Source organism: Narcine bancroftii, chromosome 6, assembly GCF_036971445.1.
Source record: "Narcine bancroftii isolate sNarBan1 chromosome 6, sNarBan1.hap1, whole genome shotgun sequence".
Taxonomy (NCBI): domain Eukaryota; kingdom Metazoa; phylum Chordata; class Chondrichthyes; order Torpediniformes; family Narcinidae; genus Narcine; species Narcine bancroftii.
Window position 1 is genome coordinate 25676435 of NC_091474.1, and position 26128 is coordinate 25702562.

General features: G+C 42.1%; 1 protein-coding gene across 4 annotated transcripts in view; it reads left to right on the plus strand.

Annotated features, from left to right (window-relative positions):
* LOC138735852 (serine/threonine-protein kinase 3/4) overlaps positions 1 to 26128 on the plus strand; it is a 155022-nt gene that overhangs the window by 28543 nt on the left and 100351 nt on the right. For all 4 annotated transcript variants that reach the window (XM_069884368.1, XM_069884369.1, XM_069884370.1 and 1 more), the window contains exons 2-3: positions 10853 to 10933; positions 24928 to 25056. In XM_069884368.1, coding sequence (XP_069740469.1) covers positions 10853 to 10933; positions 24928 to 25056 — 210 coding nt within the window. The remainder of the gene's footprint in view (positions 1 to 10852; positions 10934 to 24927; positions 25057 to 26128) is intronic.

Consider the following 26128-nt stretch of genomic DNA (forward strand, 5'->3'; position numbering starts at 1 on the left):
GTGGCATCGTCTGCAAAGAGTAGTTCACGGACAAGTTTCTCTTGTGTCTTGGTGTGAGCTTGCAGGCGCCTTAGATTGAAGAGACTGCCATCCGTGCGGTACCGGATGTAAACAGCATCTTCATTGTTGGGGTCTTTCATGGCTTGGTTCAGCATCATGCTGAAGAAGATTGAAAAGAGGGTTGGTGCGAGAACACAGCCTTGCTTCACGCCATTGTTAATGGAGAAGGGTTCAGAGAGCTCATTGCTGCATCTGACCCGACCTTGTTGGTTTTCGTGCAGTTGGATAATCATGTTGAGGAACTTTGGGGGACATCCGATGCGCTCTAGTATTTGCCAAAGCCCTTTCCTGCTCACGATGTCGAAGGCTTTGGTGGGGTCAACAAAGGTGATGTAGAGTCCTTTGTTTTGTTCTCTGCACTTTTCTTGGAGCTGTCTGAGGGCAAAGACCATGTCAGTAGTTCCTCTATTAAACAGCATTCTCTGGTCCATAGTGCAAAAACACTGCAAGAACACATAAAGACATACACATACAGACAAATTGTACGTATACATAGAAACTATGTACATGACTTGTGTACATATACAGGTGCACAACCTTTTATCCGGGATCATCGGGACTGGACATCTGCTGTTGTTCGGAATCTTCCAGATTTTGTAATCATTTTAAAAAGGCAATCTCTTTAAGCCAATGCAATGTTTCAAAATTGCGCGAAATCTCATAAAGCAGGGGTCGCGGGGTGTTAAATGAATTTATATAAATAAAGACCATAATTATCACTAGCATGTTTTTTTAAATTTTAAAGTAAAACTTCAAAATAAAACTGGCTAAGACATCTCAAACAGTGCAAATACAGTAAATGCACATTAAAGCTCCAACATCAGGTCAAAATGAACTCTTTTTAAAGATTTCTTCTATAGTGTCCTATAGGGGACTCTGCAGCTCTCTTTCCATGGAAGGTGCCTCCAAATATAACTGAGTTTTAAAAATGTTGTGCAAATATTCTCCATTTTCAGAGGGAGATTCCCCCCCCCCCCCCCCGCAATTCCCCCACTATCCCCATCCCCATGAGCGCCCTCTCTTACCTTCGGCGCAAAGGTGACTCTCGGCCTCGAGCAGCCAAGGAGAGAAGCAGGTGGCACTGGCAGCTGGCTCAATGTAGGATCAATGGCTGTCTTCATTATCCATAATCCCCCATGCAGCTCGAACCTCTCTGCGTATCCCTGGCACTGGCAGAGTGGTTCCAGCTATGTAGGGGATTATGGGTAATGAAGACGGCCATTACTCCCGCATTAAGCTGTTGCCGTGAGCCTGTGCTGCATCCTACTGAACTCTGGGCTTGGCTTGGCAGCACCACACCCCTGCTCCAGCGTCGTGAGTTAGATGGGGGGGACTTCAAATTGGACTGGATGGCTGGAGGTGGAGGGCGGTGACAGACAGATGGTGGGGGCTAGGAGTGAGGCATTCGGGCATATTCATTGAGTATTTTTGCAATTTAGACTGCAGGCTGGCTGCAGAAATGTCTTGGGCTGCCGCAGGAAAACTTCCAGACGGGAATTCATTTCTAATTCTAGTCTGGAACTTTTTACACAGCCAGCATTGCGGGAATTTTCTGAGAAATCCCCAGTATGTAGCGGCTCAGTGTAAAAAGCATATTCGATGAGCAGATGTCATCTACCGAAAAATGTGCCAGTTTTTGGAAGTTGCCAATGTTTGGAATCCTGGATAAAAGGTCAGGCACCTGTATTAAAATAAATATTATTAATAAATAGTAGAGTCACAAATTCACCAGGAGAGGTTGGACAAACTTGGACTGTTTTCTGTGGATCATCAGATGCCAAGAGGTGGCTTGTTAGAAGGTTATCAAATTATAAAATGTATTAATTAGCAGGGATAGTCAAGAATCTTTTCCCCTGAATGGAGATGTCACATAATAGAGAGAGTAGCTTTAAAAAGAGAGTTGGAAAGTTTAATGGAGATGTGCATGCTATTTTGTTTTAAACACAGAGTGAGGTGGCAGGGAGATGGCGGAAACAGATATGATAGTGAATTTAAGGACAGGCACATAAATAGCAGGAGATGGAGGGATAGAGACCACGTGCAGACAGATGGGATGTTTGAATTGTCATCTTGGTCAACACAGACTTTGCGGGCTGAATATTCTGTTCCTGGGCTGTAGTGCTCGGCTTGTTCCATGCAAAGGATTCTTCACGTATATTTAAATATATTAAGAGATCCAATGATGTTCCCCTAATCTTTGTCAGCTTGTAATAGAGCAATTTTCTGATTCTCCTTCCCATTCCTCCTTCGTAGCTCTGCATGTTTCTCTCAAGTGTCCTGAATTCCACATCACAACTTCTCTTTGTGTTTAGAAAGAAGCTTTACCCAGCATCATCTGAAATGATAATTTGAATTGTTTGAGATCATCTGTGCAAAAATGCAGTGAAAGGCTTTGATTTGTGTGTCCTAGAAGCAGCTGGCAAAAAGATGCGGCATTCCAGTGCCATTTTCCTTGTACCCTTTACCTGAAATTTTAAAATGGTATGCCTGGTGTAGATCCACCTGCCTGTGGAAATAGTTTCCTCTATTTACTGTACCGAAAGCAGTAATGAGATTATACACCTCAAATATCCTGTCGGTCTTGGTGAATGGCTCCAGGTTTTTTGTTTTACTGTTCAATGGATGCATTTTTGTAAATTATTTCTGCACCCTCTTTCCAGCCACCCAATCTTCCCTGAAGGTAAATGAACAGAATTATAAACAGATTGAGCCTAACTTCTCTGCTTTGGTGCTTTGTGGGGTTTGAAGGTACTTTCACCATTGGTTTGCTTTCACTTAGCATGTCTGCTCTGTGTCTCAGCAGCCTACTCATTTCCGACTCTGTCAAGAAAACTTGGTTCACTGACCTAAATCCTTGAAATAAATGTGAACAGCTGGGGACCCAGCACCGGTTCCCGAGGCAGCCCAAGATTTATTTAGTCTTTCAGCCCAAAATATACCGTGTATGTCGGCGTATAAGACAACCCACAGAATTTCCACTTAAAATGTAGGTTTTGATCTATACTCACTGTATACGATTACTCCATCTCTGGCACTTACCCACTGACCAATGGAGTGATGCTGTCACAATATTTTAAAAGCAAATGACCAAGTAAAGGCTTTAATTTTACAGTATAAGCATATTTTTAAATAAACACTGTTGGCTCCTTTACCAAGCTGTTTGATGCCTGTACAGAGCTGATGGCAGTCGGACTTGGTGGACAGACCCTGTGGAGGAGTCCAGAGACTTCGCTGTTAAGATTCAGATTTTATACTTGCAGTGCAAGATGACCCCTGGTTTTGGGGTGATATTTTTAAGATTCAAATGTCACCTTATACACCAACATATACAATACATGTTATTTCCTTTGAGCCTTAATCTATCTGCTGCCTTTGTCAGAATGTTACCCCTAATCCCAGGAGTGTTAGTTTAATAGTCAACTGTGCAGAACCTTACTAAATACCTTCTGAAGATTCAACGCCAAAAGGCACAAAATTTTCAAAATATGTTCATGTTGTTCAACTTGATGTTATAATCTTGTCTATTCATTCCTTTCACTTTCTTAAAAATGCATAAATTCCAGCACCCACCTCAGTTGATGTCAAACTAACTGTTTTGTGGATCCCCTTTTTTCTCTGTATCTTAAATGGTGTGTGTGGGGTGGGGGGGGGGGAGGTTGGTGGGGGGTGGTGTTGGCTACCATCCAATCAGTGGGAACCATGGAGTTATGGAAGATGTCAATCAGTATCTTCACATCTATCTCTTGTCAAAAGAACTCTTGACTTCTGTGATGACGGGCACAAAATATATGTTTAGTTGCTCTGTTGTTTCCTTATTCCGAATATTTCTATTTCACATCTTTTAAGGTCCTACCTTTTGTGAATTGACACGGGATTCACAAAAAGAGGTGGCATGGTTAGCATTATGCTATTAAGTGCCAGCGACCCAGGTTCAAATCCGGCACTGTCTGTAAATTCTGTTGTATTTTCTCCATGTATTTGCGTGGGTTTCCTTTGGGCACTCCAGTTTCCTCCCACCCTTCAAAACGTATAGGGGTTGTAGGTTAATTTGGACAGCATGAGCTCTTGGGCTGGAAGGGCCTGTAATCGTGCTGTTGGAATAATTAAAAAAAAATTAAAAATCTATAGAAATGTTTTGTAGTTTTCTTGCCAGATCACTGAGTTTGCTTTTCCTTTCCCCAACAAGTTCTTGGTTCCCTTTTGTAGTAATCTGAAATGTTGCTAATTGTCAGGCTTACTACATTTCAGCCTTTGCGTCCACTTTACCCTGGAAGAAAGCACAGCTCAGATGGACAGCAGTTTTCACCAAAATGCTGAAGTTACATTTTTTAATGAATTCCATTTGCACTCTTATAATTGTCCTCCAGTCGAGGATTGAAACTGATAAAGCATTTTGCTTGAAGATAACTTGTAATTAAGTCCCATTTGATGTTCCTTGGGGATTGGGAGTTTTGGGCAATACATTTGTGATATCATTGAGGCTATGATGTGTCCTATTGCTGTGAAAGACAGAGAAGGCGCAGGAAGCACTTGGTGCTATCCACCCACGTGTATGCTTTGTTTGGGAGTGTGGAATGTTGATAGTGGTTCCGAAAATGCCAGTTCCAGCTAAATTACAAGCAAGGATCCCAGTTCGTTACTGCTAGAGACTGGTTAAATTTAGTTTGGTGGACAGATAAGCAGCTGATTACATTTCCTTAACGTTTTTCCTGTGTCCCTGGAGAAGGCTGTGGCCATCAGAGCAGCCAGCTGCTTGTATCATCAAGTGGTTGATAAGATGAACACTGTTAAAAGAGAGGCCTGCTATAACTCAAGTCTATCATATGAATGCCCCATTTCTGAGCAAGAACTTAACAGTGGCTGATCCTTCCATGCAGGTTACATGGCTGATTCACTAATTTTTCCCATGGGAGATGCAACTTGGAGCAGTTGCAGGGTCATTGTCCATAATGTTATAAATGCACAACCTTTTCATGATAAAGGACAAATATCTGCAGAGGACAAAGGAAATGTAATGACTGCTTTAATTTGTTTGTGATTAAACTGCAGCTATTAAATTAAATTTAAATTTCTTAAATTTAGACATACAACACAGTAGCAGGCCCTTCTGGCCCACGAGTCCATGCCACCCAATTTCATCCAATTGACCTACAACCCACATATGTTTTGAAGGGTTGGAAGGAAGCCAGAGTACCCGGAGGAAACCCACGTGGACACTGGGAGAACATACAAGCTTCTTATGTTCAGCACCAGATTCGAACCTGGTCGCGAGCGCTGTAACAACGTTGCGCTATGCTAACTGTGCCAGCCATTATTGTATTGTCAGCAGCATGAAAGAGCATGAACTTAGTTATACTGTACAGAGCTTCTTGCTTCCCTAAGATGTCCAACATGATTCAGAGTCTCAAAATTAGTTAGAAGTATATCTCAACCTTGATTCTCAGTGCTTCAACATTTGGCAGCCAGTTATATTCAGCTGCCAGTTCCTGGAATTCCTTCCCTAAATCTCCTTGGCTTTGGACTTCTTTAATGAAACTTAAATCCTTTGACCATTATGTTTAGAAGTTCATTGTTAGTTGTTAACAGGAGTGAAACAAGAAAGTCTGCAGATGCTGTGACTGTCGTAAATGCACAAAATTGCTGGAGAAACTCAGCAGGTCGCAGTGTTAGAGGAGGCTGTGGTATTTTGAGGAAGGGCTCAGGCCCGAAACATTTGGTGATATATCTTTGTCTCCTATGGACACTGTGACATTTGCTAAGTTTCTCCAACAATTGTGTGTTTATATTAGTTGTTAAGAATTTCATATAATCATGCAGCCATTTAAACTTCCGAAGAGGTCATTTAGACCTTTTGAATTTGCACCATATCCTAAGAAGAGCAATTTAATTTGTCCCCCTTTCCTGCTCCTCCCTCCCTTATCTTTTCTCATTTTATATCGTCTTATTCCCTTTGAAAGGTTTCAAATCAGTACCACTCCATCAGGAAGTGGCTACACCTAACTACAATTTTACATGTGAAAAAGGGGTATCTTTTGTCATTCCTGGTATCTTTTGAAATCATCTTAAATCTCTGCCCTTTGGGTATTGAAATTGGCTTCCCTTTGTTTATTTGAGACACAAGGCTGCTGACACTGGAACCTGGAGCAAAAATTAAATTGATGATGGAACACAGAAGATCAGACAACATTCAGGCACTGAGGGCAAGAAGTACTCCCAAAGGGCCTCAGGAGCTGAAGGCATCCAGATCATATGGGGGGGGGGGAAGGTTGGACCTGGAGCTCAGGTTGCTAATGGATGCAACAGGAGTCTTGTGGCTTCAGGAGCGATGCAGGCAAATCTTTAGCCCCTTTCACACTTGCTAAGTTGGCTTAGTGTTCTGGGATAGGAATGAGGATTTGGCTTTTCACACTTGACCACTCCTAATTGGGACATTGAATGCTTTCACAATTGCAAGGAACCATCCCTAGGGTTAGGACTGTTCTACCTTCAACTGGTGACATCGTGACGCATCGGGCAATGGTGGACCTGCCCTAAGTCCTGTTCAATGTATTATCATCTTATACGTAAACAAAATTAATCATGCCTAATTATAACATAATTAAACTTTAAGTACAGGCCCTGTTTTTGTTGTGCCGATCTATACATAAACCTTTTGTAAGGGACCGTGAGAAAGTGCTAACAATAAATAACGGACAATTTTTAAACAGGGTGGGAAAGTTGGTAGCACTTTAGCTCACAATTTATAAATACTGTAGGGAAAAAGAGATGGTGGACTTGGCCTCCCAGAATTCCATGTCCAACTGCATGCATAGAGCATTCATAGAGGGGTTTCTCTGCCGCACAGCATTCTGGGAAGTCGGGTCCACCATTGCTTTTCCCCCCCATGGTCTTTATAAATTATGCACTATATAGCGCTACTAATTTTCCCACGTATTTCCCCTCGCTCTTTTTCTCCCCCTCATTGTGACTTTCCCATGGCAAAGTTTATACTTTCATTTTAATCTTTTCTTCCTTCACGTTCCTGCTCTCGCTCAAAAACTTGGGTCATTTCAACCCCACAGTGCAATTACCCATTTCACACTTGCCTGATTGTAACGCCGGTGTCTTCAGATGCTGGGGATTGCACTAGGAGTCGAGGCCATCAATCCCCAGTGTGAGATGACATCAGCAGCGTTGAGCTGATTCTGCTTTCACACTAGACACTTTAAAGGCTGATTGGTGGTTAATTCCTTGGATCACTTGCAAGTGTGAAAGAGGCTTCTGAAGAGACTCTCTTTTGCTTCTCTTTCTCTTACTGTAAGGAATGCCGAGCAATTCTAATGGCAACTATCTGCCTTACGTCAGGCAATTTTGTGTAATATATATATATATATATATATATATATATATATGTTCTATACTGTTACATGACAATAAAAGAACTTGAAATGTGTAGAGGGAAATGGAAAGTTGATGTTTCAGATCCAGATTCTCCTTCAAGCCTTATTATGCTGAGTTCCTCCAATGACTTGATTTTAAAAATTCCTTTAGTTGTTTTCACCAACTCCTTAATGATTTTAAATACTCTTATAATCTAATTTTGATCTTCCTTGCTCTAAAGGGGATAACAGCAACTGTTTTGGTCTGTTCACTAAACTGTATTTCCCCAACCCACCCTTGCCCTCCCACATCTCTGCAAACATTATGTCACATTTCCTCTGAGAATTTTCCAAGGTTTTTGGGATATCCTGAGCTCAATGATCTCTGTAGGTTTACAAAATCATGATGGACATGGATAAAGTGAATGCCCAGTCTTTTTCCAGAAGTGGAAGCCATAGGTTGAAGGTGACAGGTGGCACAATTAGCGCAGCGGTTAGTGCAACGCCTGTATAGCGCCAGCAGTCGGGACCGGGGTTCGAATTCCATGCTGTCTGTAAGGAATTTGTACGTTCTCCCCATGTCTGTGTGGGTTTTCCCCTGGGCTCCGGTTTCCTCCCACCCTTCATTTGAAATGTACTGGGGTGGGGGGTGGGGGGGGTGTAGGTTAATTGGGTGTGAATTGTATGACATAAACTCATGGGCCAAAATGTCCTGTTACCCTGCTGGTCTAAATTTAAAGAAGGCTGAGGAGCAACCTGAGAGGCAATTGTTTTCACTCTGAGGACGGTCCTGGGTCTGGAATGAAATGTCAGAGGAAATGGTAGAAGCAGCCACAATAACAACATTTAAAAGACATTTGGACAAATTTACAGACAGGAGGGCTGAGACCTACAGGGTCTGAATGCAGGCAGATGGAACTTGCCCAGAATGCCATCTTGGTTGGCATGGATTAGGTGGGCTAAAAGGCTTATTCCTTGCCATCTGATTCTGCGCTAGAAGGAAAAGTTGAACAAACTCCAACTGTTTTCTCTGGAGGCCTAATGGGTTGATAAAATTATGAGAAATATTAGAGGGTAGACAGTCAAAATCTTTTTCCCAGGGTGAACATGTCACATATTAGAGGACATGCTTTTAAGGTGAGGGACATGTGAGGCAGGAAATTTACATAGTAATGATAGAAAATAAAATAATAGCATTTAAGAAGCTTCTGCAGTAAAACCCCGGGTATCTTGCACCTATGGGGATTGAGAGATGCCTGATAAGTGCATTTTCTGGTTGCTGGATATTGGCAAATTGATGATGAGCCTCATCAATTTTAAACTTCTATATTTTCTACCTATTTATTTTTCATAATTTTTTTTGCTGGTTACTTTAACTCTGACTAGCAGGAGCTTTACTGTATATAGATACACGAATAAGGGGGTTTAGATCAGGTACAAGCTGCAGGGTTTTAATATATATTGGGCTCTGTGTTTGGCACAGACGTGGGCCAAAGGACCTGTATCTGCTGCACTGTTCTATGGTACTGTTGGAAGTGACTTGAGCATGACCAACAACTGCAAGTAGCAGGTCACAACTACTGATCATAATAGTTGGTTTTGAGAGCTGTTTGCCAGGGTTCGTTAAGCGTGGATGGGGGGGGGAGGAGCAGGGAGGAATGGCGAGGAGATGAATGCGAGTGTGAGAAACAGAATATGTTGGCGAGGGTGAAATTGGATTATCAGTCACCTACAAAGGCTGCCTGTCATCTGGCGTATGTGCTGGGTTTCTTTATGCTTCATTTTTGGTTGCAGAAACACGTCAGGTGGCATCTTTATTCACAGTCTCGATTTCTCAGGAGATGCCAGATGGTCTGGAGTCTGTTCATTGTAAATTAATTGGATGATGAAAATAGAAGCCAACAGATGCAGCCAGAAACAGCCCAGTAGGAATGTGCTCCATAACTTTGGAATATGTCTCTGTCTCTGAGAAATAAAGGTGAAGGATGGCCTTGTAAATTGTATCTGGTATCAAGTTCAGATTTATTGTCAGAGCACATGCATAACATTACATACAGCCCTGAGATTCTTTTTCCTTCGGGCCAGGCAGAATTACCACTAATCGTTCATACAAGAAAAAACTGTAATCAAGACAATACGTAATACACATAGAAACACACTGTGCAAGGCAGAGAGAAAATAAAATCAATAAAGGGCAAAAGTAAGGGTCCTTAAATGAGTCCCTGACGGAGTTTGTTGTTGAGGAGTCTGATGGTGGAGGGGGAGCAGCTGTTCCTGAACCCGGTGGTGTGAGTCTTGTGGCATCGACAGTATATGTAGCAGCGATAGCTTCAGAAGGATGCCATGTTCTCAAACTATAAACTGTGCAGGGTTTCCAGTACAAGTAGAATTTGTATTTCAGACAAATATTCTTTCACCTAATCAGCTTTAAATCCTTTTATTTCTTTGTCTCCCGTTCATTAGAATTCCTCCTGGAAAACATTCATCTTGCACCTCTCATTGGCTCCTGTGGTAGCTGTGTTGACAAGTTGAATAATCTATAGGTCATTTTCTTCCCCCTCAGCATTCTTTGCCAAAATTGAATTTCTGAAGTGCACGAGATTCGAATCCTGTAAACAACTTTGGAAGTTTTGCTACTGGTGTGCTTAATCTAACAATGCACCTACCTGGTTTGTACACAGCAAGTTCCAACAAAATCATACTCGTGAGATAATGTGACCAGTGAGGGATAAATAGTGGCCCAGACTTCATTGCTTTTCAAACTAATCTCAATCAAATGGAATTTTGGTTAGCGCTGCATCTAGAAAATGCACTTTTCAGGATTTTAAAAAAATGATCATGTCATAAAATAGAGAATGTGATAGTACACAAAATTTTCTTTATTCCGCCATATAGCAGCAAAGATTCACCATCATCATAAATTGCCCAGAGCCCCTTACAGTCAGAGAAAGAGAAGCAAAAGTCCCTGAGTGTCTATGGATTCACCTCCAGTGAATCAGCCTTCAGACCAAAAAATCGCAACCAGAGCTCCAGATCCAAACCTCTGACGTGGTTGGGAAAGCCATCGGTGCTCTTGGTACCTTCTCACATCCTGGTTCAGGTACCTGATATTCCTTCAGCTAGACTCTACCCAGTCTCCAGAAGTCTGCAGTGTGAGGCGAGTCCCTTGACTGCAGTTGCTCACAGCCTGTGTGGGTTCCTCGCCTTGGGAACCCGATAGCCTGCCACCTGTGTGTTCCTCCGCCTCAGAGCCTTCTGACTGACTATGCAGCACTCCAATGTAGCACTCCTTCAGATTTTTGTGTTAAGCTTTCTTGAGTATCTTCTACCTTGATCATAAATGGTTGGGGAGTAGAGCTAAAAGATGGAGAACTGAATACCTCTGTATTTTTTATAGTTTTATTTAATGTAATTTTTTCTTCATCCAAAAACAGATCTCTGAAGAAACTAAGTGAAGACAGTCTGACTAAGCAGCCAGAAGAAGTCTTTGATGTGCTGGAGAAACTTGGTGAAGGGTGAGTGCTGAATGTTTGCACAGAAATCACTCTCAACAGCATGATCAGGGTTTGTCTGAAGCTTAAAATTTTGAAGGTCAATAATATTATTATATCTAAAATGCTTTATGTAGTCTGATTAATCTTCTTCAGTGAAACATGAAGGTGTGACTATAGTAAAAACGCCCCAAAATGCTGGAGGGACTCAGCCGGTCTTGCAGCATCCAGGGAACATAAAGATATATTGCTGACATTTCAGGTTCAGGCCCAAAGTGATGGCAATATATCTTTATCTCCTATGGACACTGTAAGCCCAGCTGAGTTTCTCCAGCATTTCGATGTGTTTTTCCTTCGACTAGTTTCTTAATGATCCGACAGTTCTTGTATCTTATAATGTACCCACTTTCTCCGCAGAAAAATATCACTGTTTCTTTACCAAACTTGCCCTCTTCAAGGGACTTCATGAAACCTTTATCTGCATGAATATTTGTTTGATAGAGCACTCTTGTGCTCTGTTTTGCTTTGTTAAAGGCACTACAATAATATTGTTAATGATGTATCAAGCAGGAAAGCGTTAATTCCAATCCGGTGATTGTGATCTTGCTTGCTGTGCTGTTTACACAGCTGTTTTCAAAATCTTTCACTCAGAACATTCCTTGCTTTCTTATTTTTAGTGTGCCTGAACTTCTGTGGCGTCTTCTACGCCATCCTTGCCATCTCCACCACCTCCTACCCAATTTCTAATTAAAAACACCTTGATACAGTAACTTCAGTAGTAACTGGTACCAATGAAACTGGCGAAGTTGATGGCTGGCTGTCAGTGATACCATTTGCTAACAATTTACAGTAAGGGCACAGCATAGATATCCAAATACACAACAAATCTGAAATATAATCAGAGAAAGGGTGGTACAGTTAGAACAAAGCCATTACAGCCACAGCGACCCGGGTTCGAATCTGGCGCTGTTTATAAGGTGGGTGTTCCAGTTTCCTCTCAGTCTTCAAAATGTATGGGGTTCTAGGCTAATTGTAGGTCAATTGGGATATTTGGATGGCACAGACTCGTGGAGCATAAGAGCCTGCTACCGTGCTGTATGTCTGAATTTAAAAATGCTAGAAATACTCGCAGGTCTGTGGATAGAGAAAAAGTTAATGTTTCAGGTTTATGATTTAGATCAGAAACTAAGAAAGATTAAGAAATCAAAATGATAACTATTTCTTCTTCCATGATCCTGTCCAACCTTCTGGCTGTTTCCAGCATTCTCTGTTTTGTAGGTAAACAAGAAATCTGCAGATGCTGGGAGTCTAGTGCAGTGCACAAACGTGGTGGAGAAATTCAGCAATTCATTCTCTGCAAAGCAAGAGGCAGCTGACGATTCAGGCCTGAGCCTGTCTTCAAGTGCTTGAAGAAGGATTCAAGCCCAAATTGTCGTCTCCCTATTGCATAGACACAATATGACATAGAACATTACATCACAGTGCAGGTCCTTTGGCCCATGATGTTGTGCTGACTTAATAGATATATATATGAAACTAAACCTTCCCTACCTCATAATCCTCTATTTTTTTTCATTCATCTGCCTTTCTGTCTCTTAAATGCCCCTTTTATTGCAGCTTCCACTACTGCCCCTGGCAAGGCATTCCAGGCACTCACAACTCTGTGTAAAATTTAAAAAACATTTATTCCTAATGTCTCCCCTAAATTTTCCTCCCTTCACTTTGTATAGATGTCTTCTGCCCTGGGGAAAAAAATGCCGTCTATCTAAGTTATAATCTTGGAGACCTCTATTAAGTCACTTCCAGTACATTTATGTACTGCAACATGCCTTCACAGTCTCTTTTGGTTTTTTGAGTAGGTCCAAAGGTTGGCGGTAGAGATCAGAGCAGCTTCTGTGTCCCTTTCTTCTTCATCCTTTTTTCAACCTTTCAGTCAATATTGAATTCTACAACATGAGGTAATTTGATTTCTTGGTCAAAGGGTTGTCTCCCTGATTTTAGTTCATTTTTTTTCTCTCGTAAGGGAGGCCATGCTCAGCCTGACCTGCTGGGTTGATCCTTCTACTCTGTATTTCACCACTCCCACAATCTTTTGTCTGTGTCTTCACTTTAATTACCATTTACTCACTGACCAGATAATCTGCTGATACCTTATCCCCTTGGTCATCTCAGTTTCACCCTATCAGAGACAACCCTTCTTCCTGGAGCTTTACAGTTTTTCAGTTCTGACAAAGGGCCTATGATCTGAAACATTGATCTGGTCAAGGTAAAAGGTCAAGGTTCACTTTATTTTTATGTAGTCGGTAGGAGAGAAGTACAGAAGAAACCAACTAAACTTGACTGCTTCTCAGGGAAGCAGATTCCGAAGCAAACAAAATGGTTGAGAATGGCTGCCCTAAAGGATTCCCATCCCCTGGTCACAACCTCTTCTTGCTTTGGGCAGAAGGTACAGAAGCCTGAAGACTAGCACCTCCAGGTTTGAGAACAAGATTTTATCTAAGAGCTAGCAATCAGATTCTTGAACTTCCCTGCACAACCTTAAGCATAAACTTCTCCAGGACCATTGCTGAAACATCACTTGTTTTTCTTGCACTAACCACATTTGTGAAGATTTATTTATCTTTTTATATTATCTCCTTTTCTGTGTTGTGTTTGTGTGATTGAAATTTTTACTGTTGAAGTTGGTGTGGCTGCAGCAAGCAAGAATTTTGGTTCATCTGCACGTTATGGGCAATTAAGCTCTCATTGAATATTTAGTCATAATGACTCAATAACAAAATTGTAGTTAGATTCAGATTTATTGCAGAGTACATACATGACATCACATACAACCTTGAGGTTCTTTTCATGCAGCTGAGGCAGAATACCACTTATTGATAGTGGGAAAAAAAATCTACACATGTAAACAAATAAAATGTAAACAAACTGACTGCAATACATAGGATAAAAAACAATAAAGTGCGAAAGTAAGGCTTCTTAAATGAGTCCATGATTGCGTTTATTGTTGTCTGGCTGCAAGTTTCTTTCTGTTTCTTGTGAACAACTCGGGGGGAGATCTTGTTTCTATTTTTGAACTTATGGAAACTCACAACAGATATGAACAGGAAACCAGATGTATAATTTTATGTACTGCTGAACCTTACTGTTCTCCTTGATCCTTCAGTGTCTGCAGTGACCTGTGTGACTGGCCACATTTTTCTCTGAATTGGCCGGCTATCATAATCATGTTGAGTTCTCTCACCCCTTTGATCAGATAAAGTTGTAATATTACGTGGAATCTTTTGCAATCCATACAAGGACAGGTGGAGCCTCAAATAATGACTTGTTTGAAACATACTTTCCCTATGTCTCCTTTCCTCTAGCTCTGTCTGTCTCCTTCTCCCCTTTTTCCTTTGTCTCCTTCCCCCATCTCTACTTCTACAAAGCCAAAATTGCCACCTAGTTAATTCTCATCTTGCCTCTCTCCTAAGTCCCATCCATATCCAATTAACACCTTTTTGTCTGTTGGTCTGTAGTCCATCCCCTGCCTTTTCTCCAGCCTTTTAATTCAGACGCCTACTGCTTTTTACTCAAAAGGAGGGTCCAAAATGTTGGTTATGTATCTTTGCTTTCTATGGATGCTCCGAGATACATTGAGTTCCTCCAGCATTTCTGTTTTTACTAGGTTCCTTACTATGCACAGGGGTTGCAATATCTCTGCCCAGTGAATCAGTGGAGGCTGCCTCATTACATCTATTTAATGGACAGATAGATTTTTGAAGAATTGGGAAATTGAGTTAAGGGGAATAGGCGGGTAAGTGGAGCTGCATCCATAGCCAGAGTAGCTGCGTTCTTATCGAACGATGCAGCAGCTTTGACTGGTCAAATGTCTGATTCCTGTCCTATTTCTTATTGCTGTACAGCCTGGATTTTGCATTCAAGTTGTTTGTGAAACTGTAGCTTTCTGACTCATGGTTGACCCATACAAGTTTCAGATAGAGAAGGGAGAGGAGGAGACTTTTGGTCATTGTGCATTGATTAAGTAAAATAGGTTGGACAAACTTCCTCTTTCAAGGTTATCTTGCTTGGACATTGCTTCAGTAACTGATAGGGAGGTCCGTGAAAAGGGTGGGTTCCTTTTGGCATTTTTGAGATAAAGAATGGATGACTGGTGAGAATGAAAACTGACTGTAACTGCAATAATTCTGTGACTTTATCCATAAGACCATAAAATATAGGAACAGAAGTAGGCCATTGAAACCTGTCGACTCCGCTCTGCCATTTCACCAGGAGGTAACCCATTCTACCACGCAGCCCACTCCCTTGCCTTTTCCCCATAACCTTTGATGCTTTGACTATTCAAATAGCTATCAATCCATCCCTTAAATACACCCAACGACCAGGTCTCCATGGCCATCCCATAAATTGAAACTTCTTACGGAAATGTCGAATTTTTACTGAAGTGCAACAACAATTATCAAAGATCCACACCACCCTGCACACGCTCTGTTCTCATTGCTGCCTTCAGGTAAGGAATCTAGGTGCCACAAGAATCACTCCATCAGGTTCAGAAACAGCTGCTACCCCTCCACTGTCAGACTTCTCAACAACAAACTCAATCAGGGACTTGTTTAAGGACTCTTACTTTTGGACTTTATTGATTTTGTGGCCATTGGAATCATAGTGGGTATGACAAAATAACCATACAAGGCATTTCTAGAGTGAATTGAATGGATTTACTCTTCATCAAGAATCAAGTGCTCAACATGTGCTGATGTCATCAAGCACTGACATCACATGGCCGGTTCAATGCCTCCTGGGAGTTGTGGTGCCACCATAGCACTGCTACATGCCCTTTCTCCCCCCCACCCCCCCCCTTCACCAAGAACTGGCAGAAAGGTTTGTCTGTCTTTTAGGTTGTTGATCTCTGTGATGGACTTGTCCACATGAGCAGGTTTAAGCCTGTCAATAATGAAAGACTGTAGGTTCCCTCCATTGTCCAAAATACAAGTCAACCTAGTTTGTCTGAGTATCCTATAAGGTCCTTTGTAGGGCACCTGTAAAGGTTGATCAAATGTTCCCCTTTGGACGAAGACATATTCGCAGTTTTTGAGGTCTTCAGGTACAAAAGAAGAGTGTTCTCCAAGTGACGATGGTGGTAAAGGGGTAAATTTTCCTACGGTCTCCCTTAGCCTCTTCAGTAGTTCCTTAGGATCATTGTTGGAGTTAGAATGGTAGGGGACGAACTCCCCTGGAACTACCAACGGTGCGCCATACACGAGATTGTAGGTCCTCCTTTGGAGTTGTTCTAATGCCCAGTAATACCCAGGGCAGCTCATCGGCCCAGTTTGGGCTCTATAACTGAGCCATCAAGGCTGACTTGAGATGTCGATGAAATCTTTCTACTATTCCATTGGCCTGGGGCTGATAGGCATTCGTATACTGAATTGTTGTACCAAACAAGCGAGACAAAGCTGTCCACAGTGAGGAAGTAAATTGTGGTCCTCTATCCGAAGTAACATGCACTGGTAAATCAAAATGAAACATCCAGAAACAGAGGAACACATAAGCACTAGTATCTGTAGAAGCATCTAACATAGGGATGGCCTTGGGCCACCGCATAAACCTGTCTATTTCTGTAAAAAAGATAATGGTATCCTCTTGAAACAGGAAGCGGACCAACGATATCCACATGGACATGAGCAAAATACCAAGTAACTGCCAGGAAAGACTACAGTGGTACCTTAGTAGGCTGCTGATCTTTTGCTTTTTGGCAGGCAATGCAAGACCTTGCCATTTGTGTAACATCTTTTTTAAGACCGTGCCACATGAACCTGTCCAAAACTATACAAACAGTCGATCTAATCAATGGATGTGAGAGACCATGCACAGAGTCGAATACTCAACGTTTCCATGATGCCGAAATTACTGGGTGTAGGTGTCCCATTGATATATCACAGAGAAGTAGTTTGCCATTAACTCCAAACTGGACATCTTTCAAATGCAGGTTCATGATTGCAGTCTGATAATCATTCATCTCATGTTCATGTTATTGGGTCGCGGCCAAAGCTATGTAGTCAATACCTTGATCTATAGACGAAACCTCGAGTGGAGTAGAGCAGGAAAGTGCATCGGCTACTACATTGTCTTTTCTGGAAAAATGTAGTATTTTTGTGAAGAATTCTGAAATGAATGATAATTGCTATTGTTGTTGAGCTAACCAGGACTCTGCGACCTTGGAAAATGCTTGTGGTCGGTGTACATAGTAAAAGCCCTGCCCTCCAAAAAATAATGGAAATGACGAATAGACAAGTAAATGGGCAAAAGCTCCTTATCCAAAGCACGTATTTCTTCGGTGCTTCATGAAGATGGTGGCTGAAGAATACTAACGTTTTCCATTGCCCATTGACATATTGATGAAGTGCACCTCCTATGGCCATACTGGGTGTCTGCATTTAAAACTGGGTAGCTGAGCATAGTGGTATCTGCCAGCAAATCTTTCGTCTTCAAGAGGGCATTGTTTCCCACTTCAGTCCAATGATGGCTCTGGCATTATGGCATTTCTGGGCAGTAAATTGAAAAGAGACTTCATGAGGAAACCGTCAGTAAAAATTTACCATTTCCAAGAATTCTTACAGGCTTTTAACCATAGCAGGTCTTGAGCACTTGGGAATGGTCTCAACTTTGGATGGCAGCAGAGTCACACCTTCCTGAGTAATCTTATGCCCCAAGAAATCAATCATTTCTTGTCCAAAAACGTATTTATCCGGATTGATGGTCAATCCAAACTTTTGAAGAAGAATAAAAAGTGTACGAAGATGTTCCAAATGTTCTTCCTTAGTCCCATTGTCCACTAAAATGTCCTTGAGGTAAATGAAAACATTGGTCATGCCACGGCCTAAAGCATCCATCACCCTTTGAAATGATTGAGGTGCATTCTTTAATCCGAATGGCATTCGTAAAACTTTGAACAAGCCAAACGTGATAATGGCTGGTGTTTTTAGAGTGTCTTCTGGCTCTACTGGTACTTGGTGATAGCCATGCACCGTCTATTTTGGAGAGGATCTTCACTCCATGTAAATTAGCCGAAAAATCCTGAATATGAGATATCGGATAATGATCCAGGACGGTGGCGTCGTTAAGCCGCCTGTAATCTTCACAAGGTCGCCAACCTCAATTGTGTTTCGGGACCATATGTAATGGAGATGCTCAGGGACTGTCGTACCTATGAATTATGCCTAGTTCCTCTATCTAAGTGCAGCTTCTCTAGAGACAAGTGGCGTGCTTTAGCATTGATTTAGTACAAATGTGATGAGTAACAATGCTTTGCAGAGGAGGCAGAAAATTGTGGAGTAGTAACCTCAAGGAAATCTTCCAATAGCTTAGAGAATTCATCCACTTGGTTTATCTAATGTTTGAAGGCACAGAGCCGGGGTATAGGGTGTCTGCCAGAGGAATAGTCTGAAAAGTAGTTCCATCTATTAGCTGATGTCCTTTTAAGTCGACGAGGAATGAATGAGCCTGAAGAAAATCTGCACCAAGTAAAGGTCGGGATACGGCTGCTATAGTAAATGGCCAAGTTTAGAGCTGATTCTTGAACTTGACATTCATCTTCCTGGTGCCGAAGGTCGAATTGTTGGAACTTTTAACTGCTTGTAGTTGCAAGTCTGGGGTAGGATGGCATGTGTCAAAACCAGTGGGTGGAAATACACCAATTTCCACTGGAAATTTTCGCTGGGAGAACTGATTCCATATATATATAGTAGCCTTGCAGGTTTTTTGCCAATCGCCACAGCCCTTACTGGTGGTTGGCTTAGGCGTTTCCCGCAAACGGGCAGGGTGGAAGGCACTTGCGGGCATTTGCTCCTCAGTGCCTCTGGTAATGACACCAAGACGAGGTGTCCACAGGCTGCTTGCTTGTCTTGGGGCGTTCCCTGCTTGCAGGGAATGATGTGCTAAGAGCACAAGAGTGTGACATGGGATCAATATTGAAAGGGTTGGTTGTACAGACTTGCCTTTCCTTGCTGTGCTTTTTAGCCTCTGCTGCTACAGCCCTTGGGTCTTCAAATTAACACTTGGGTAACAAGAGCCTAATATCATTCGCTCTGAAAAGAGCTGCTCGAATAACACATTAGGGCCTTTCGCCAGCTGCCAGAAACAGCATTTCATCCATTAGTTCTGAAGGGGCGCAGTCTCCCAACCATTGAAATGTAGTTTGCCTGCCCTTTCCCTATAGGACATATCATATACACGTAATAAAAGTGCTTTTATAATGTCGTATTTGCTCGTATGTGGTGGATCCCGAAGGAAGTTACCAACCCTCTCAGCGACGGCCTGGTCCAGGGCACTGACAAGATGGTAATAACGAATGGTGTCCAATTCGACTTTGCGGGAGGTGAAATTGTGCTTCAGACTCTTGGAACCACAGTTCAGGCTCAGCTGTCCAGAAAGGTGGTAGCTTCACAGCAATGTCTGCAGACTCCATGTTTGTCCAAAAATAAGTTTTTGGACTCATCGGGGTCACCAGTTGTGGCCACTGGAATCGCAGTGGACACGAGGAAATAACCATACATGTACAAGGTGTTTCTAGAGTGAATCATCACCTGTGCAACCTTTTAAAAGCCAGAATCACGCACTTGACACGCACTGACGCCATAACGCACTGACGCCACATGACCGGTTTGGTACCTCCTGGGAATTATAGTGCCGCCATAGCGCCACTACAATTTTAAGATTCTCTCTGTATTGCACATTTTCTTTACATTTCTTTATATGTTGATATTTCTTTGTTTACATGTGAACAGTTTTTTTTGCATTACCAATAAGTGGTAATTCTGCCTCACCCACATGAAAAAAATCTCAGGGTTGTGTGTGATGTCATTTATGTAATCTGACAATAAATTTGAAATCTGAAATCTTGAGCTTAGTGAAGGGACTAGTTTGTTCTAAAAGGAGACAAGCTAGCTGCTTCACTCAAATGTAAGTCTCAGATTGTGATATTGAAGACCACTTGTTGAAGTAGATCTTATATTGAGGCCCATTTTATCTTGCAGTCTGTGAAAAAGTTTCCAAACTTTTTGCAAAGGTTGCCTGAGACTTGGGTTTGTTCTTGTTACCCTTTTGAAGTGTTGTCTGGTGCATACGGAAAAGGTGCAGGCAGACAGCTGACCCACAGCAAGCTTCTGTTTGTGGGTTTCCTGTTGCAGAGGAAGGATGAATGTTGTGCAGAATGGCTGTGCTTTCGCAGCCAACGCCAGGCACCCGCACTCTTCGCTGAGCGTGTTTTGCAGCCATCTTCTGACCTTGACTTCACATTTCATTGTTAATGCCACCTATAATTTTTGTTGGAAGATGTACTTTCTTAAGCTGAGTAGCATTGGAGCAGAGCATAAATGTAGGCTTTTTTTTAAGTTCTTATTGCTTTAAAATTAGAATTTTAAAGAAGGGAGTAGATCTATTTCTTTTAAAGGAAAAATACAGGTCTATCATGTATGACTTGAATGGATTGAGAAATAGGATTAAATTCGCTAGTTATGTTTGTCTCAAAGAAATTACTACTCTTTCAAGAATGCCTTTCAAGACCTAGTTTGGGTGTAAGTGATCAATTAAAGCAGGAAGTGCGGTGGTTACTTTGGACATTACAAACAGCCAAGAGATGGTGATGATATCTTCTATTTTAAATAGTATTGAGAAACATTTTGCTCAGGGTCTTGAGTAGAATTCCCCTGTCTCTCCTAGAATGATCTTTATGCTGTCACGTGACCTTGGCTTTACGTCCTATTCGGATGCCCACCATTGCCAATTCTGGGGCCCATGGTAGGTTGTCAGCCTAGGTATTTGTGCTCCAGGTCAAGGTGGGAATTGAATCCACAAACCTCTGAGATATGACTTTTTATTCCTTGAATCTTTGCTCCCTACCCTAACAGGCTTAGGCTGAAATCTCTGAACCATTAGTAGTTCTTGTGTGACACCATTCCAGTCCTTTATTAACCTTGCCATACGGTACTAATTAGTACCTTGTATGCTATGCTTTTGGTGGCTATTTGGGATCTATAACCATTGTAACTTTGTACTGAAGGTGAAATTGTCAATTGACTGCAGTGCCAAACTGATGACAACTTCTGATGTGTGCTGACATGTAGTTAAGTATACAAAATTAGAAGAAGAATATATTAGGTGGACGGAGAGTCTTTTGCCCAGAGTAGGGGAATCAGTAACCAAGAGGACATCAGTTGGAAGAGAAGGGGAAGGGATTTAATTAAAATTTGAGGGTTAACTTTTTTTTGCACAAATGGTGGTGGGTGTATGGAACAAGCTGTGAGAGAAGGTAATTGAGGCAGGTACTACAGGATGAGTACCCCTTATCTGAAATTAATGGGACCAGAAGTGTTTCAGATTTTGGATTTTTTCCAGATTTTGGAATAATGTGAATAATGTTTTGTACTTACCAAAAAAAACTTGATTTCTGCTTACAAAAGAAGATAAATGGAGCACTAAATACTAGAAATTCTGCTGGATGGCAGAAAACACATTGAGTAATGCAGGTAGATCTGGCTGTGACATTGGTTGGTAATATCGTTATGTGATACGATGGTGATGTATCTCGCCTTTGCTACGTAAAGGACGCTGTTTGACCTGCTGAGCTTCTCCAACATTTTGTGTTTTTATGTTGGTAACAAACTGGCGCCCACTTGTGGCATCATGTCAGGGCTTAGAAAGTTTCGGATTTTCGAGCATTTCGGAACCTCGGATAAGGGATACTCGGTCTGTATTACAATGTCTAAGAAATATTTAGATGGCTACATTGATATGATGGGCTCAGAAGGATATGAACCAAACACAGGCAGGTGGGACTAGTGTGGGTGGGACATTTTGGTTGGCATGGGCAAGTTGGGCTGAAGGGCCTTTTTCCGTGCTGTATATCTACAAGTCACGAAGTATTGAAGTTTCTGTCCGTGATTTCCTGCTCATTCTGTTGTTACCAAAGGGGAAATCAGCACAGAAACAGTGAAATGCTCTTTATTTTAACTTTGTACCAAATCCTTTTCTTTGTAAGCAGCACACAAAGTTTACAATTACATTATGGATCTTCAGCTATAAAAGGCATTTCTAATTTGTCAAACACAACATATCAGAATAGCATTTAAAAATTCCATTATTTTTAAAATAAAGGTTTTTTTAAATTTCTTTGGCATTATTTTGTATTAAACCACTTTTTACAACCTGGTACTTTCTGCGAGTTTTCTTCAGTCAATTTGAAACCAGGATTGGTCAGGTGATTTTACTGTTGTAAGTCCGCCACAGGTTCATTTGAAAGTCCCATTGAAATTGGAAACTGGGATTGGCCAGGTGATTTTACTGTTGCAAGTCCGCCACAGGTTCATTGAAAAGTCCCATTGGAATTGGAAACCGGGATTGGCCAGGTGATTTTACTGTTGCAAGTCTGCCACAGGTTCATTGAAAAGTCCCATTGGAATTGGAAACCGGGATTGGCCAGGTGATTTTACTGTTGTAAGTCCGCCACAGGTTCATTTGAAAGTCCCATTGAAATTGGAAACCGGGATTGGCCAGGTGATTTTACTGTTGCAAGTCCGCCACAGGTTCATTGAAAAGTCCCATTGGAATTGGAAACCGGGATTGGCCAGGTGATTTTACTGTTGCAAGTCTGCCACAGGTTCATTGAAAAGTCCCATTGGAATTGGAAACCGGGATTGGCCAGGTGATTTTACTGTTGCAAGTCCGCCACAGGTTCATTGAAAAGTCCCATTGGAATTGGAAACCGGGATTGGCCAGGTGATTTTACTGTTGCAAGTCCGCCACAGGTTCATTGAAAAGTCCCATTGGAATTGGAAACCGGGATTGGCCAGGTGATTTTACTGTTGCAAGTCCGCCACAGGTTCATTGAAAAGTCCCATTGGAATTGGAAACCGGGATTGGCCAGGTGATTTTACTGTTGTAAGTCTGCCACAGGTTCATTGAAAAGTCCCATTGGAATTGGAAACCGGGATTGGCCAGGTGATTTTACTGTTGTAAGTCCGCCACAGGTTCATTTGAAAGTCCCATTGAAATTGGAAACTGGGATTGGCCAGGTGATTTTACTGTTGCAAGTCCGCCACAGGTTCATTTGAAAGTCCCATTGGAATTGGAAACCGGGATTGGCCAGGTGATTTTACTGTTGCAAGTCCGCCACAGGTTCATTGAAAAGTCCCATTGGAATTGGAAACCGGGATTGGCCAGGTGATTTTACTGTTGCAAGTCCGCCACAGGTTCATTGAAAAGTCCCATTGGAATTGGAAACCGGGATTGGCCAGGTGATTTTACTGTTGCAAGTCTGCCACAGGTTCATTGAAAAGTCCCATTGGAATTGGAAACCGGGATTGGCCAGGTGATTTTACTGTTGCAAGTCCGCCACAGGTTCATTGAAAAGTCCCATTGGAATTGGAAACCGGGATTGGCCAGGTGATTTTACTGTTGCAAGTCTGCCACAGGTTCATTGAAAAGTCCCATTGGAATTGGAAACCGGAATTGGCCAGGTGATTTTACTGTTGCAAGTCCGCCACAGGTTCATTGAAAAGTCCCATTGGAATTGGAAACCGGAATTGGCCAGGTGATTTTACTGTTGCAAGTCCGCCACAGGTTCATTGAAAAGTCCCATTGGAATTGGAAACCGGGATTGGCCAGGTGATTTTACTGTTGCAAGTCCGCCACAGGTTCATTGAAAAGTCCCATTGGAATTGGAAACCGGGATTGGCCAGGTGATTTTACTGTTGCAAGTCCGCCACAGGTTCATTGAAAAGTCCCATTGGAATTGGAAACCGGGATTGGCCAGGTGATTTTACTGTTGCAAGTCTGCCACAGGTTCATTGAAAAGTCCCATTGGAATTGGAAACCGGGATTGGCCAGGTGATTTTACTGTTGCAAGTCCGCCACAGGTTCATTGAAAAGTCCCATTGGAATTGGAAACCGGGATTGGCCAGGTGATTTTACTGTTGCAAGTCTGCCACAGGTTCATTGAAAAGTCCCATTGGAATTGGAAACCGGGATTGGCCAGGTGATTTTACTGTTGCAAGTCCGCCACAGGTTCATTGAAAAGTCCCATTTGAATTGGAAACCGGGATTGGCCAGGTGATTTTACTGTTGCAAGTCCGCCACAGGTTCATTGAAAAGTCCCATTGGAATTGGAAACCGGGATTGGCCAGGTGATTTTACTGTTGCAAGTCTGCCACAGGTTCATTGAAAAGTCCCATTGGAATTGGAAACCGGGATTGGCCAGGTGATTTTACTGTTGTAAGTCCGCCACAGGTTCATTTGAAAGTCCCATTGAAATTGGAAACTGGGATTGGCCAGGTGATTTTACTGTTGCAAGTCCGCCACAGGTTCATTTGAAAGTCCCATTGGAATTGGAAACCGGGATTGGCCAGGTGATTTTACTGTTGCAAGTCCGCCACAGGTTCATTGAAAAGTCCCATTGGAATTGGAAACTGGGATTGGCCAGGTGATTTTACTGTTGCAAGTCCGCCACAGCTTCATTGAAAAGTCCCATTGGAATTGGAAACCGGGATTGGCCAGGTGATTTTACTGTTGCAAGTCCGCCACAGGTTCATTGAAAAGTCCCATTGGAATTGGAAACTGGGATTGGCCAGGTGATTTTACTGTTGCAAGTCCGCCACAGGTTCATTGAAAAGTCCCATTGGAATTGAGATGATTATTCTATGGTTGTGCTAGCTTCTCATATGATCACTGGTGAGGACCGTCGATCATCCCTCTGTTTTCTCAAGTAGCAGATGCTAAAGAGGTGATCAGGTCCTGATCTGTAAGGGAAAGGAAATGGGAGGTGGATTGCCTGTAACATCGATAGAGAGCTATCTGGCTGGGAAAAAAGTAAAAGCCAGGGAAAAATTAAAAAAAAATACAAAGACCAAGTAATGTTGTGTGATACCCTATCAAAGGGAAAGCTGTAATTTTTTATTCTGCTTTATCTCTTCTGGAACATCTAGGTTTACTGACTGTGTTTTAATTATCTGTGCTTCACTTTATAGGTCCTATGGGAGTGTGTTCAAAGCTATTCACAAAGAATCAGGTCAAGTAGTGGCTATAAAACAAGTCCCAGTAGAATCTGACTTGCAGGAGATTATCAAAGAGATCTCCATTATGCAGCAATGCGATAGGTGAGGATTTTTCTTTGCTGCAATTAATCTTGAATTTAAAAAAAATCAAATTAGTAATTGTGGCAATGTTCTTATAATTATGATAGAATTCTATGGGTCTGGAACCCAGCGTGTTCCTGTTCAAGGGTTTGTTGTGACATTGTCTCAGTAAATTTAAAACAAACTACATCAAGCTGAACTGTGACACGGGATAACCTGATTCATCCGCTCTCAACCTGTGAGATCTATTGTTGGGCAGACAGTGTACCAAAGAGCACAGTGGCTGGCAGGGCACCCTTTTAACTTTGATATCTTAATGAAAATTACCAGCTGCTATTCAAACAACTGCACATCTCTCTGCATTTGAGCCGAGACAGCTGTCTAAGTCCTCAAACTTGTTTCTTATCTCACCATCCCCCTTTGATCCACTTTGCCAGAGTAGGATGAATTGGGTTGGAGAAATTGGGTGAATATTGACATTCTGTGCAAAATAACTGGGCAAAACGATCAGACAGAACTTGAAGCACAAATAAAACTGTTTGAGAAAATAAATTTAATTAACTGAGCTGGCTACTTTGGCTCATTTTGAAATTAAATATGCTGTGGCACAATTCAAAGAACTCCCGATGATAGCATCATCTGGTTCTTTCAACACTAGGTGATGCCTTCATTCCCCTTGGTGACTCTTGAGACGGAGCTCTGTGAAGTGAAGGGGAGGACGTGAGACAGGGCTCCGCGGGACGAAGGATAGCATCAGAGGCAGGGTCAGGGAGGGGGTGTCGGAGATGCGACTAGTTGAGGTGAAGGGGAGTGCGGGGGGCGGGGCTCCGTGAGGGCGAAGGAGAGCAGTGGAGATTTACCCTGTTAAGGCTATCGGGTAGCTGATACACAACATTTACAGATTTTCACTCACTTCCTTCCTTCAGAAAATAAATGGAAGCAAGTTCTCTACTCTGAATGACCATTTAAGAAGTTACATGAATCACTTCAAAACTAACTGATTCAGCAAAACAGTTTTTTTTAAATTTAGACATACTGTACAGTAACAGGCCCTTCTGGCCCATGAGCCTGTGCCACCCAATTAACCTACAAC